The 15,385-nt window shown below is 37.6% G+C and overlaps 1 protein-coding gene across 1 annotated transcript; it reads right to left on the reverse strand.

Moving 5' to 3' along the window:
* Nucleotides 1–2,556: 2,556 nt before the first annotated feature.
* Nucleotides 2,557–12,444, reverse strand: LOC145781133 (uncharacterized). The gene is made up of 2 exons (XM_082592895.1): nt 11,621–12,444; nt 2,557–8,076 (listed from the first exon to the last, which is right to left on the reverse strand). The coding sequence occupies exons 1-2, from the start codon at nt 12,298–12,300 to the stop codon at nt 7,974–7,976; spliced, it is 783 nt and encodes a 260-aa protein (XP_082449021.1). The 5' UTR covers nt 12,301–12,444; the 3' UTR covers nt 2,557–7,973.
* Nucleotides 12,445–15,385: the final 2,941 nt, after the last annotated feature.

The raw sequence follows: 15,385 nt of genomic DNA on the forward strand, positions 1-15,385 counted from the left end.
TAAATTTAAACAGTTTTTGCCAAGGATGGGAAGTAGACTTATCCTAAAAAGTATCAGTTTTTCTAGTGCCTCCGTATTTGCGTTCTTCTTTAACTAAGACTACCGTAATACTAATCAGCGAAAATGTAAACTACTAATTGGTTTATTGCGTAATATTTAACAATGCGTAATTTCACAACGTGAAGGTGTATTCAAACTGGTGTCACTATTGCCTATTGCGTTGTAAACCACTTTTGACGTCACCACGAAGCCAGACAAAGTGGATCGACTTTTCACTCTGTGCCTTTTTTCCTTTTTTCTCGTTCTGCCGGTGTGCTGCTCCGAAGACAGCACATCGCTTTGCAATTCGCTTGTACAGCCAATTCAAGAAAACAGGCGGCTCTACGACGTCACAGTCGATGCCTCTACGACGTTATGCTGGTGTGCTGTTTCAAAACAGCACATATTTCCTAGCACGCAGAGTTTCCAAATATAATTTACACTTATAACAGTCAGCAATTCTGTGAACAGAGAACAAAAAATACATTTTGGGCAGAAAAAACGCTAAGATATTTGAGAAACTTTTTGTGAAAACTTTTATGGGAGTGCTGCAGCACCGCAGCACACACTAGCGAGCCGCCCCTGGGACAAATTTAAACCATTTGTAGGCTACAACAATGATATTTTTTAACACATTTTGGATGAGTTGGTACTTTTGACAGAAAGCCACACAGCAAACTTCAGCTGCCAACCAGAACGAACCACCCCATAATCTCTACACAAGGAATCATTGATTGCAACTTTCGAAAGGTTTTTCCAAATAGTTTTGTTATGATTTTTTTTTGTGTTCCGGTAGCTACCTCCAACGGTTGCGCTTTGAGAACGTGACTTTAGCAATTACTGAAATTTGTAAAGAATTGTTTGCGCTCCAGTAGGCTTATGACTCAAAACCGATTGAAAAGCCTAGCTATACATGTTGTGCATCAATTCGGACGTCGCAAAATTTTATCATTTGATGCTGTGATCCGTAACTTTGCATTGCAAAAAGTCCAGAAAGGGTTGAATTAAATCAGGGATGTCCAAAGTCCGGCCCGTGGGCCAACTCCGGCCCACGAGACGTTTTTGTATGGCCCGCGCCTGTTGTTGTACAATGTGTTATTTTTGGCCTGCAGACACACAAAAATCATATAAATTCAACTTGCAGTTTTCAGAAAAATTATTGTGGCTGTTGGCCCGCGAACTCTTATTATCAAATCTGGCACGCGTTGGAAAAAGTTTGGACACTCCTGAATTAAATGCTTGGTTGAACTATTTTCGTTGCCTGTAGGCCTATTGTGTGTTTACAAAGCTTTCTAGACAAAATAGTTTGCCTAAATGGCATTTTTGCTGCAAGTGTAATCCAGTTTGATGATTTTTACCAGGGATATCTAAAGAAGGGGATATGAAGGCTTTTATTACGTATGACAATAGAAGGGCTATTGTTTATCGTAAACAATCTCTGTTTATCGTAAAATAACAATTGGCATCGATAGTAGTTTAATAAATCTTGTTATGTTAACCTGCATTGCGCTGTCAGCATCAGGCCTGGATACTCACTGCATGCTTATGGTTACTTGTTAATTCAACTACCCGTATACTTGCTGTACATTTAGTCTACCGCAAAGGCTTTGTTAAGAAAAACAGCTTTCTGGTAACTTTTCAACTTTCTTTCCAAAGAAGTATTCTTCAAATATGCTCTATGTTACATTTACTAATTGTCTTCTGTAGCTCACTGTACCAGTTGCACTACAAAACTTTCTGCAATTTTGAAAAGAACCGCATGTTTCACGTGCTGCAAACTACCGCCCTGGTAGTGTCATCAGAATAAGGCAATCGCTGTGAGCCTTCGTATCCCCTTCTCTAGATATCCCTGATTTTTACATTGAACGAAGTTCTTTTCATGCTGAGAAAAGTAGGCTAATTTCAGCTTAACACGAACATGCGACGCAAGATACAAATTAGTTGTACATTTGCTAAAAAATATTATGGGGCCCATTTTTCGCATTGTTTCCCGACCAGTGCTGACTTCTCTCGGAGGCCCTGGTCATGGTATAATAACTTTCTTTTCACTTGACAGCGAAAAGTTGATGCGCTTTACAGGATTGTGCAGGAAAACTAGTGAAGCGTTCGAGCTTAAATTACCAAGAAGGAATTTACTCTGTTTGGCCTTTTGGGATATGGGAAAGTCTGTCAGACACAATTAAAGGACTTTACAATTATGAAACGTCTCACAGCGCGTGAAACACCGCACACTGTCGAAAATGAATTTTGTTAAAAACGAACGAACAATGCATATTTAACAGGATTCAAACAATGCCGCAGATTGTTTATAAGGTAAACGTATCATTAAATTAGCCTACCAACTATCGGTAGGATGGCGGAGCGGATATGGCGCTGGCTTTCCAATAATTTAATCCTGGTTCGACTCCCGGCTTAAGCTGTCCCCCGATGCTTGGATCAAGTATGGGACTTACCTTTACCTTTTTTACAATCTATCGAAACTCCAACTTTAGTGAATCAACAGCCATCTGTTTGAATTTGAAATTTATTTCACCACGACAGCAGGAAAAGTGGACATAGTAAGCAAAACAGGTCAATTTACAGTCACAATTTGGTTTGGTTAAGCGACGCCGACGTGACAAGCTTAAGGAATCACCAAGAAGACAATTTACAACAGGAAGAAGAATTTTATGTTCAACATTTCAATCATTATAATTTAGAAAATGTAGTACGGTACAAAAGTATAAAAAATATTTAAATCAGTCACATCATTGATTCTGTGATGGTAGTCAGCCCACAAGACGATAATCAAGAAATACACGTTGTCATGAAGGTGGCGAATTGGGGGTTTGATGGAAGTTGAGAAATGATTGAGTTCCTAATTTCAAGAGAATATTAATGTCTTGAATGTAATGGGGAAAATATTAAGTTACCAGCAATAATAGGGGGTGAGAATTAGGCCTAATGCAAAATATCTTGTTACGACATTAAGTATTAGTTGCTGTATTATGGCAGCATATCAAATTTGCAAGAACAACAAAAAAAGAAAAACCTGAAACTTTCAATTGACAAACTAGGACCCACAAATAGTTTGTCAAATTGAATAAAAACCAACAAATTCGCAGCCTTGGGGATAATACAAACGGCAAGGCATATTTTTATGAACTGGCCACTCAAGCACGACGGCTATTGCCAAATATGTTCCAACCAGCAAAGACTACCTTTTTACATCAACTCATATTTACGAACAACTTTTGTTGGTTGGAGGGCTGTTGAAAATTTGGAGCCAGCCTTCGAGAGGTGCAATGAATGAAGCCAAAACATTAATCAGAGATCATAGTACACAAAAGTATCATGGAGAAAACGAAAGTGGCTTCGATGCAATGAATATAGTGCGTAACTTATCAACTCCTATGCCGTATATACCCACCCAGACGGCAAATCAACCGCTTTTTACATTAATGTAAAAACGGTTGATTTGCTGTCTGGGTGGAAGCAGATAGCTCATTGCGGTTACTTGACGTTGTAGAAAATATTCTGGAGATTGATAACATGCACAATTTTGCACATGCGAAAGATCAACTACATTTCAAGACCACTTCAACTAAATACACATCAATTCCAAAGTAATATCATTTGTGCACAACACGTTTTGAAAGGAGATTGCCAAACACGAAGGCCGGTCTTAATCACGAGCTATGATAGCTACGATGCAGAGGCGAATCCAACAACAACAAAACACAATAATGTATAGGTTTATATAAATTCGAATAAAGTTACTTTTATGATTGTTTGGGGGGTGAAAAGGTGTGGCCCAACACCCCCTTCCCACTGAATCTTTCACTGTCCGTTGGGACAATGAAAAACACGATACGTGAAAATCGATTCATGCTCAAACAAACGGCAAATGTTTTTAGATTTTAAGACGTATTTAAACCAGGGCTGTGGAGTCGGAAGGATTTTGGCGAGTCCGGAGTCGGCCAGTTATAATTCTAGAAGTCGGGTCGGAGTCGTATATTTTTGGCCGATGTCACAGCTCTGATTAAAAACTTATTATTGCGCTGCACCCAGGGATGTAAGGGATGTCAAAAGTAATACCTTTCATAGTAATGGGGCTGACATTTGCACACACGGTATATTACTTTTCTTAAAGGAAACCCATTTTTGTATCGGCTTAAAAATTTAGCGACGAAACCACAGAAACGCGCAGAAAGATCCGATCAAAATTATTTTATAAATTAAACGTGATACTTCTGTAATACATTGTGATAGAACAAAATAATAACCACTTGATGATCTACTTGTTACATTTTCAAACAAACTTATTGGTAATGTAAAAAAGCTTGGTGTAAAAGTAAATGCAGAAACAAACGCGGCCATTTTCGCAACGGCTTCCCCACCCCTGGTTGCCTTTGGCGACACATTTTGAAGAAAAACTTAATTAGTAAAACAGCACAACCAGTCAGCAACCTCACGATGCTATCCTGACCGGCGGGAATGACAAGCACTGTGACGACACTGTTGCAAGCATTGTGAGGACTGAGGAGGCGAAACGTCAGCACAACGCAAAAGTGAATTAATTTAAAAATATTGATAGATCGGTTCTTACTTTCAAATTATCTGTATACAAAACGATTGAGAGGTTCATTGAAAAAAAAAACGAGTTTTCTTCTCCATTAAAAGTATTTCACAGCTCAGCCCACATCTGAAAGCAAATGCATAATTATTGAGCAAGACTATACATATTTGCTGAAATAGCAGTGAAACTTTATAACTCAGAAAAGTTTGCCTTGGATACGAAATATGTCATCCGTGTATTTAAAAAAAAAACTAACTTCAAAATCATTAAACAACATGATGATTTCTACTGGTGAAAATTAAGCTGAACCATGTCACTTATTTAACTCATGTTATTTAACTAAATGCCTGGTGAACAGCCTCATTTAATTTTCAAAATTATTATTAAATTATAAATACACGGAATGGCCCGTTTCGGTGAGTCCGATCCCTTAACGGGGAATTTTTCAATTTTTTTTTTTAAATTATCGGGTACCGTAGCCTAATTATCATTGCCGTTTTAGGGTTAGGGGTCAGAGGTTAGGAACTCAGCGAATCGGACTCACCGAATAGTAGCAGACCCATAAATACAAATATTATTTTTCAGAGTTTCGCAAATCATGTTCAAATGTTTCGTCCCTTCATGATACAGAGGACAAATGCAAAACAAATGAATTCTCAGAAACTTCATTCATAGCTGGGGCTTCACAAATAGCAGCCAGCAAACTCCTCAATCTTAAGGATGGGGTGCCAGTTAAACCAGCCCCTCATAAACAGTAGTCAGTATGCAATGATAGTAAAGTGTGTAAACCACAATAAGTTTTTGATACACAGCCCGCATAAAACAAGTATTTTTCAGAAGTTTCTCGTCAGCTAAATATTGACTGAAGGTGAAGAGATTACTTCGTCTTTACGTTTTATTTGCCTGGGGCCGAGGGTTTATCCTTTTACCACCCCAAAGCAAAAGCGCCATCTCTCAATTTTGAGAGTTACCGGTACTCTTTCCTTCAATAACTCGTAGTCCAGAAGCTACGTTTGAACAACCCACACTGGGTCTAGTGAGTTTGAACAATCCCACATTGGTAAATCTAATACCAATACTTTTACAGACCACGTACCATATACTGAAGGCATAGCAAGGGTTTGGTAATAATCACTCGCATCATTGAAACACGTCAATGTCAGCTCAACACTTGCCCAAAAAGGACACAAACGTTAGACACACAAAATTATCATACGTGCAGGTGCTGGGTATAAAACCAATACATAGCAACAAGGGACAGAAATTTGGTTAGCTTACAAGATCTCGTTGTGCATTTTTCTAGATACACCCCTATTGACCAATCACGTTAAAACACAGTTAAACCTGAAAGTTTGAACAGACCATTTTAACAAGCTTATATACAGACCATCCTTATATATAGCCTCCAGTCATTATTATAAGTTCACACGTTGGCAAGGCCTGTGCACGAGACATACATGGACTGTGCACGAGACATACATGGACTGTGCACGAGACATACATGGACTGTACAACAGACAAATATACATAAACACACCACTAAGAGAGTGGTAGATTCAGGGGGGGGGGGGCAATCGCTTTCCTAAAACACAGAAAAGTAACTTTATTCACCGTGTATTTGCAAGGTCGAATTAATGTAGAGCCACACATCATTGTGTTTTGTTGAGATCGCCCCACCCCCCCTAAGGCTAGTTACCGGATCCACCCAAGCACTCGGACATTCAGCAAAAACTACAATCAAAGAGACGACGAAGTTATGGGTTGAAAACAAGTCACTGCTGCTGTCAAAAAAGTTTAAACAGTTGTTTGTTTAGGCGTAAAAAAATAATTCTTCAAAATGCGTTTTTCAGAAAGCAATAAACACAACTCGGATTTGTATAATATTGGTTTCAACATATACTTACCACTCTCTTGCATTAAACGAAATACTTCATTTCTCAAATCAATTTCAGTGATGAGGCGTCTAATCACTGGTCCGAAAATGGATTAGAAAATACAATACAGTATCTTCATTCACTGACTGACCCCTTCCTACTAAGTTTGGCGTCTGATAGTGTGCCTGTTCCACGTTTGCGGAGCAAGGAGTCTGGAGCTTCACAAGTGAGCTTCATTACTATTGCAGGCTGGCCTATTTTTGGCTAGCTCCACAACATTAGTCTTCTAACACAAATACTTCATACATAAATATTTCACATTTACAATAAGCCTGCGATTCTCAACCTATGCTCCTTAGCACCAAAGTGTCGCTCAAGTTTTCCATGTGTGTTTTTGGATGTTAGAAAATTGCAAAAGAAGCTATTGGTTGTAGTATTCTATGGTTAGAACAACAAAAAATTAAACGACATTAACAAACCAAATACACAATATAAACAACATTAGGTAAGCTCAGCAAAATCACTTGTAAAAGTTTTACTGAAACTGACAAGAACTGATTAACTAAATAAAATAGCAACCACATACAACTAATTAATGTTTTAGGTTCATTTTTAAAGCATTTAAAAAGCCATTTAGACTGAACATTTATCCTTTATATTCCTTCGTTTCTTCAGTGTAATAACAATATTGGTACTATGAACACTGCCGCAAACTTTTGCAGTGCCTAATTATTGGGGTACCTGAAAGAAATAGGGCTGAGGAACTTAGGTACAATTTATTGGCGTAGCCACGTTTGCAGGCTCTCTCGCAAACTAATAGTGTACACGACATTCTGACACGAGAGGTCTCACAACGAGACTATTTTACGCGAACTCCACACATAGAACATTTTTTGCATTGTGCCGATGCATTTGTTTGCCAATGTTTGATTCCCATTACAACTTTTTCACTAGGGACTTGCTTTGACGCAAAAGCTAGGGAGGCTATCCAACATACATTTGAAACAAAAAAACACAAGCTACGCAGTGCACGCACACAAAAAAGGCTACAACATTTAAAAAAATTAAATAACTTTTGCCTCACAACAAGCGTCCAGTGAAAAAAACTGTGACGGGAATTCAACACTGGAAAGCAAAAATATCTGCACAATGCAAGACATAATAGAATTCGAGATAGTGTCAAGGTGAGAATCGCTACGACAGGTCGACCGCGAATTGTCTTTCGTCAATTGTAGTACAGTGTATTAGGCTTACACTATGTGTATACAGCACATGGAAAAAAGAGGCTCGCAATACTCTTTTTGGTTTTCAGAGTAACAGAAACAGCCCAACACTGTACTGACAACGCATCATGTCAAACCATCAAATTATCTCTTTTTTGACAGACATGTAAAATTCATCTTGCAACATATTCCGACTGACATCAACAGTGCAAAGTGGTAATATGTGCAGCCACCAGTAACATCTTGAAGAATTGAACATGCCAACCAACAGAATTTGCATCAGATGTAAGGAAACTTGTCATTCAACTCCTGTGCTAGGTCTTCTCTTCCAGCAAGAGTCGTAGCTGCCATTGCACTTTCCTTTGTGATTGCGCCACCAGATCTGAAACAACCCAATAAAGACATTACCCTCTATTGCTATTGAAAAACTTGTTTATGTGGTGGATTTACAACTTAATATTAAGATAAAAATTGATTAAATTACCATTAATTGTTACATTAATATATTATATCACAATTGATTATAGTAGTTTTTCAACTACTGTATATATCGAAGAAAGTCCTTTATGCCTCAAGACTTGGTTATTGAGGCTGCGCTGGTTAGAGGTATTGCTTGCAATGCTAGTGCAGCAAATTAAACTTCTAAATGATGTGGGTTATTTAGTCATTTGAGTCTTGCTGCATAGGGATGGCAGCATAAGATCGTGCACAGGGATTAGATACGTATGTGGTCACAAAATCATTATTGTAGGGTCAGTGATGGGCATTATCGGCGATAATTTATCGGCGATAATTATCGGCGATAAATTTTTATCGCTTATCGTTATCGCTTAATTATTTTTTCAGTTATCGTTTATCGTTATCGCCAAAGGCAATATTTGATTATCGCCGATAATTAATCGCCGATAAATTTTATTTCCGATCAACACACAAGCGTAAAGAACATGAAAAGTAATATTTTTACTAGCCACCTAGTTCATCATCATCATCATTTTGTTCCTTCCTCGTATGGAGGGTTGGATACAATGCGCCATTGTTTTCGACCATGAGCTGTGCGTACTGCACATTCATAAGTTAATTTTGTCCATTTTGTGATGTTTGTTGTCCAAATCATTCTTGGTCTGCCTTTACTTCTTTTACCGTTTATCTTCCCTACTATTAATGATCTTTGTAATGAATTTTGCCTTATTGTGTGTCCGAAATACTTCAATTTTCATGAAATTAGTTCATGTTCATGAAACTAGTCCACCTAGTTCATGAAACTAAAATTAAAACCAGTTCTTCTTCAGTGCCTGAAGTGTGTGTGCACAGGTCGTTGTCATGGGAGGGGCACGCCCCCTGCAGCGACGGCCCTGACAACATAATAATTTTTAGAGTTGCAAATTGCAATGCAATGAAATGCATGCAACAAGTCTCTTGTTGTTTTGCTGCAATCGGCAATCGCGAGTGAATTTTACAATTAAAATGTAAGCGCACAGGCGGTACAGATTCCTTTCGTTCGTCGTATCCAGGCTAACACCCGGTGGTTGAAGATTTAGATTAAGTGGACGGGAAGGCAAGGAAGCCAATCGCAGATTCCTTTGAAGCGAAGCGAAAGAAATTGGCAAGTGGTTTATGAAAGTGTCGCAATACGAGGCCGCTTTTACATTGGAAACATGGTCTTTCGCGCCACCATCACTGAAACAAGTCATTGCGGAATATGATATTGCTTGAAGCATTTGATATGCAGACCGACATCACACTTTTTGCATCTTGTAGTAGTTTTTGCATGACAATAGGCGCATCGAGTTGCCTGGTAAAATTATGCTAAATACAGTATAACCTTTCTCATTTACCTATGCTGCATAGCCGAGTGGTGAGAGCGCTGGAACGGCAATCGAAAGGGCAGGACACTGTTTTTCGCAGGACACTTAAAGGCATGCCTGAAGGTGGACATGAAGATTGGCTTCCTTGCCTTCCGTCCACTTAATCTAAATCTTCAACCACCGGGCGTAAGCTTGGATACGACGACGATTTACCTATGCGACATAGCCAACGCTTAATCAAATATTTTTATTCCCGCTAATAATACAGTGCCTATATTGTAATTCTTATCTCAACAACTCAGCGTTCTGCCATTGCTTTAATGATAGTGTTCACAAAGAAAACAACAAAAATTATCTGAAATTATCAGTAAATTACGATAATTATGTTATTGTTCTTGAACAAACACGCCTAATTTGACAAGCTTGATGGATTTCACAGTACCGGTAGGCCTATGCACATTTTTACTACCAATAACGCTTAAGATTACTGATATATTTTCAAGCATTTTGCGTTTTTTGGAATTTTTTCAATTATTGCTGACTTTACTGGAAACAGCCCGTAGAAAGCAAAATACAAAGTTTAGAATTTTTTATGGTATTTTCATTTGCTTTAATTATTTTGCCTACTGCACGTAAGCGGCACTGTAACTCAATTGATAAAAGCATCCAACTAGTATCTGAAGGTATAATTATAAGCACGGCGGTTACCTCAGTGGTTTGATTCTGGATCAAGAGGTTGAAGATTCGATACCTACTGCCGCTGTTGCGATTCTATTCATGCACAACTTACAAAAAGTTTTGTCCCTTTACAGTACATTATGTTCGATTTTTCGTCATGTTGATGAAAACAGTTCGTGCTGCATGGGGTGGGGCAGCGCTAATCAAGAAAAAAAAAATTATCGTTATCGGACATTATCGGCGATAATTTATCGTTTATCGTTATCGCTTAACTTTTTTTTGATTTATCGTTATCGCTTTAGGCATTTTTCGTTTATCGATTATCGTTATCGTTTAACTGAAAAATGAGTTATCGCGCCCAACACTGTGTAGGGTCATCAATAACTAGACGTTATAACTTCAAACAACTGTATTTAACAAATGGTAGACAATTTTTGAGTAATAAACATATAATATTATTGTCAAATAAAAAAAATATTTAGGAAAAACAAGCTTTATGCAATGTGTCCGCCATTTGCATCGATAACAAGTCGGAGACGCTTTGACAAGGGCCTGCAAGAGTCATGAATAACTTTTTGAGGTATTTTGGTCCATTCTTTTTTCAGATTAGCCTTCAGCGCTTCCAAACATTGGCGGTGTTTCGTCGAAACCTTGCTCTCCAGATAAGACCGGATGCCAAAATCTAGGGGGTTCACGGTTCAGGTCTGGGGATGAAGGAGGCCATTCTTCCTTGGTAGATTAGGAACAGCACATTGGCATTAAGCCAGTTTTGCGTTCTCTAACTCCACGTGAAGGGGCAGAATCTTGTTGGAATGACCAATTACGTTTTTTGAATTGTTTGTTTGCCCAAGGCAACAATGAACCCTCTAGAATATCACAAAAATCAATGGACTCCTTCCTGATTCGTTGACTGCGACCCACACCATCACTGATGCCGCCCCTTGTCTCCGAGTCACTACCCGGGGTTTCATGTCACCATCTCTTGACAACACAATCATTTTAACTGTTAAAATGATGCTGGACATAGAATTTCTTCTCATTACTGAGCACAAGGTTTGGCAGCATGCCTCCTCCTTCAATGTGTGAGCAGAATTTTGGCTCTAGAGAGACATTTCTCAATGGCATTGGCATTTAGCAACTGTTTCTTCATGTGTTTGAATGGGCTCATCTTCAAATCTATCTTGAGAACTGTTAACATGGCTCCATAAGCCACTTTTGCCTCCTTTGCCAGTTTTTGAATTGGATCTCTTGCAACGTTAATTATTGATGACCCTGTACGTCAAGGAATAGTGGAAAATTGAGAAACAACAAATTTAAATGGCATATAATCTATTCCTGAAAAGCATCACTGTATCACCACAAAACAAATCATGCAACTTCGACATGTGCTATGTGCCTATGTTTATTTGTTTGATACTTCTTATATTTACACTTTAGTCTCACCTTATCCAGTACTCCAAGGTTTCTCGGATTTTCCTTCGTAAATCATGCGGCCAAGTATAATTTGCTGCATTGATTATGTCTTCGTCAATGCCAAGGTAACGCATTGTTGCTTGCCAGTTATTGGAAGCAAGCTTCGTAGCCATATATGATACAAAATTGTCTTGTGATCGGGTGAGTGGAGTGTTAGATGTATAGTATGAAGATGATGAATCATCTTCTACAAACGGGACAGCTTTGTCTTGCCTTTCTCCTTCTTCATTGAAAGCAGTAATGGGAGTTTGTTCACTAGTATGCTGCTGGAAGCTATCTTGAACCATCTCAGTTTTGCACTTGCTTCCATCATTACAAAATCGTTTGTATTTATCTTCCGTTATTGTTTTTGAAGCAATCCACTCTTCAATATAATCATATACAAGTTGTGCAGCCACTTTATGATGCAACACGGACAAGCAGTGAAGCAAGAAATTTGGGTTTGCTGGAGAGATGATATCTCGTTCCTCCATAATTAAAAATAAATCAAGAAAGGTCTTAATATTTTCTAAAGATCCTGGTCCAATACGGTCTCGGCACATATACTTAAATTCTTCAAGGGTGTCCATGTCCAATTTCAAATGAACAATCTTTATTATGAGTGACCTGAATGCTACTGATATCTCTTCACAATCAGAATCACAACTCATGATATTAACACATTCCTCGAAATAGCAACATTGCTCCAAAGCCAACAAAACTCATGGGGTCCTTCTGAGAAAGTTACAGATGTAAAAAACAAAATGCATCTTCAGATTCACTTGCAACTTGCAAATACAATTTATGATACTTTCTTAAGCTAAGCATGTGATAATCGTATAAAAATTATAAATGATATATATATAGTTAATAAACACAAGTTAAAATACTGCCTCAAGCCTCCATTCGGGATTTTTCAAGTATAAATGCATCTAATAATAGGCATTGGCTATAGTTACCATGAAAGGTAGCGATATCATACGGTTTTAGGGTTACTTGAGCATAATGTTTATGCACAACATGCATTCAAGCATATGGTTTTCACTACAACCACTCAAACATATTGTTGTGTGCAGTGGCATGCAAAGACCATTTTTAGGTGTTTACTTTTTTTCAGCAGACTGTTAACACACACTAGGTTTGCAGTTTGCTCAATAGCTTTTCAGATTGTGTCGAAAACATTGAGTTGATTTATTTTTAATGATGTTGTATTTGTTTGTGTAATAAAAAAAATACTAAATCTATTGAAGGTACTTTGTTTTGTATGTCTGTGGTACAACAAAGCAAACTCTCTACCAAAACTTTTCAGATCATAGCAGAATAAACTGATGTGATATGATATAGAGTTACTGAGCAAATTAAGTGGGTGTTTGAGACTTTCTAAAAAATGTATATAAGTACCCAAATAAATGGATAAGGAAAACTTTGCGGCAACACAGTTCTGAAAAAACCATGCCAGTGAGAATCGTTAACAGTGTTGCCAACCTTACAATTTTCCCGCAAGTTTGGGCTTGTTTTGTTTTTTTGAGTTGGCGTATTATTTTTTTTAGTTTGCGGGTTAGTTTGTTGGGTTTTTTGAGTTTGTAGTGTTTGAAATGAATAATAATTTCCACAATCTTCATATATATTTGCTATTCAAATCTTGTGTTCGCTAAGTTTGAGCAAAAAACATTTCTAATTTGCCGTAAACTTGATAAAACTTTTGATAGCTTTCGATTTTTGCGTCTCATGATTAGTGCACTGCAAGCCACTGCATAATACTGTTGATCTTATCGTCTGATAGGTCATTTTACTCATGAGGTTTTCGGCTTTATTCAATGCTGTTGTAACTTTTTAGGAAATATGGAAATGAGTAAGAATTAACCAATAAGTAATAGTTTTATTATTTCTGTTCTTAATAAAGTTAACCTAGTTTTGTTTCATCTGTGCTGTTAGTAATTATTTATTATTTTAATTATTTTTAGTCATTGCTTTTTTTAGGTACCATATCGATAGCGGAGAGTCATTGCCTTTTTGGGCACTATCAAATAGTGAAATAGTCATTGCTTTTTGACTAACGACTTCCAACCCTGTGTTAGGTTGACAGAGTCCATGTTGAGGACTATGGACAGTACATACATTACAGAATGTGCAACTCAGCTGTTCTAGCAATATTAGAAGGGTAAATTGCAAATTGGACAATTTTTTACACTTTGCTAGTGGCTTTGAGATGGCGCAACGAATAAGGGCGTTGGATTTCCAACTATGCAAACATGGTTTGACTCCCGGCTTCAGATGGTTGTTGAAAACACCACTCACCTCTACCCAGGGTGTAACAAAATTGGGTGAGCATAATTGCTGCAAGAAAGGTGGTCAAGAGAAAGAAAATGGCCACCCTACTCTCCTTAGTACCGAAGGCTTAGTACAATGAAAACCTTATCTTCTCATACCCAACACTTGAATCAAGCATGGGACCACATTTACCTATTGGCATGCTTTCAACTAAAAACCTTAATTTACTTAAACCAACTTTACTCCTTCAGTATAATCGATAAAAGCACCATACATTTTTTTTTAAAGCAGGAAAAACATATTATAACCCTTCTTGTGTTACAAATAAGCCAAAAGCGGATGTAGTGTTGCATTCCCATAATCTACAATCTCTAGTTCAGGGCTAAAAGGTCACATTCAACAAATTCCTCCCAAGAAAGCTTTGGTCTACCTTGACCCCTCTGTGTTGCAACAATGACGCATCATAGATCCGGTTGGTGCAGCGCTCCGCTCAACATGCCCAAGCCATCTCATTTTGCCCAGACAGTGGACTTGATCAATGTCTCTTATTTTAAGCCTGGATGAAAGGGTCTCAAACTGGATGTTGTATCCAGGCAAATAAAAGAAAATATAATATTATATACAAAACACAAGTAATTCGTACAACAAAGATGGCAGTGAAAAATCAAAGGTCCCCAAGCGAGTTGCCACCCAAACATTTGGTGTCAACTTGGCTGGTTGCAAGATATCATTGCACTGGTCAAATATTTACAAAGCACCAGCATGGTTTCTGAGTGTGCTTTGTATTACTATTTTAGCTTTTTTCAGTTATGTAGTTAGAAATAGGGAAGAAAAAACATTTGTAAGGTTATGCGAAATATTGGAAGACATTTAAAATAAGTAAATTGCTTGGAATTGTATTCACAAAAGCCTAGAATAAAAAATGAAAGTGTGCTACCATTATGTATGCTTGTGTTCATTATAAAGCAAGTCTAGTTCAATTCGATGTTTTTATTTCTGATCATCACAACAGAAACAATATGAGCCAAACATAACACAGGTTTAGAAAAGATGGAAACGACAAAATGTGAGGGTGGTAACGATAACACGCTCAAGACCAAAACAGAATATTATAATCAGTTTAGAATTTGGCAGTCACAACACATTACGTAGTATTGTAAATTTAGATAAAAGAATAGAAGGTAAATTTTGAAAATTTATAGACACAAGTAAAAAATATGAAAAATAAACAGCTGGTACATTGATCAGCCTTGTGTTATGGCAATTTGTCACACTTGGATGAGGAGATTTCTGTAAACAAACACAAGAACCAGCAAGACAGTGAATGTGTGTTTTTTTATTATTGTCTGCATTACCCTATGCTTACAAAGTTACCAATAAATAAATAATGTGTTGACATGTTTAGTAAATGGTATCACTGTACTTAGTGTACTGCACTAGCATGGTAGAGATTTTATATGAATGTGCATGGTGCAATCATCAGCT

The sequence above is a fragment of the Aplidium turbinatum genome, chromosome 12 (assembly GCF_918807975.1).
Source record: "Aplidium turbinatum chromosome 12, kaAplTurb1.1, whole genome shotgun sequence".
Taxonomy (NCBI): domain Eukaryota; kingdom Metazoa; phylum Chordata; class Ascidiacea; order Aplousobranchia; family Polyclinidae; genus Aplidium; species Aplidium turbinatum.

Coding starts and splice junctions, on each gene's coding strand:
- LOC145781133 (XM_082592895.1), bottom strand. CDS start 12,300: ATGAGTTGTGATTCTGATTGTGAAGAGATATCAGTAGCATTCAGGTCA. Junction 8,077..11,620: donor ACCTTGGAGTACTGGATAAG/GTGAGACTAAAG, acceptor GGGTTGTTTCAG/ATCTGGTGGCGCAATCACAA.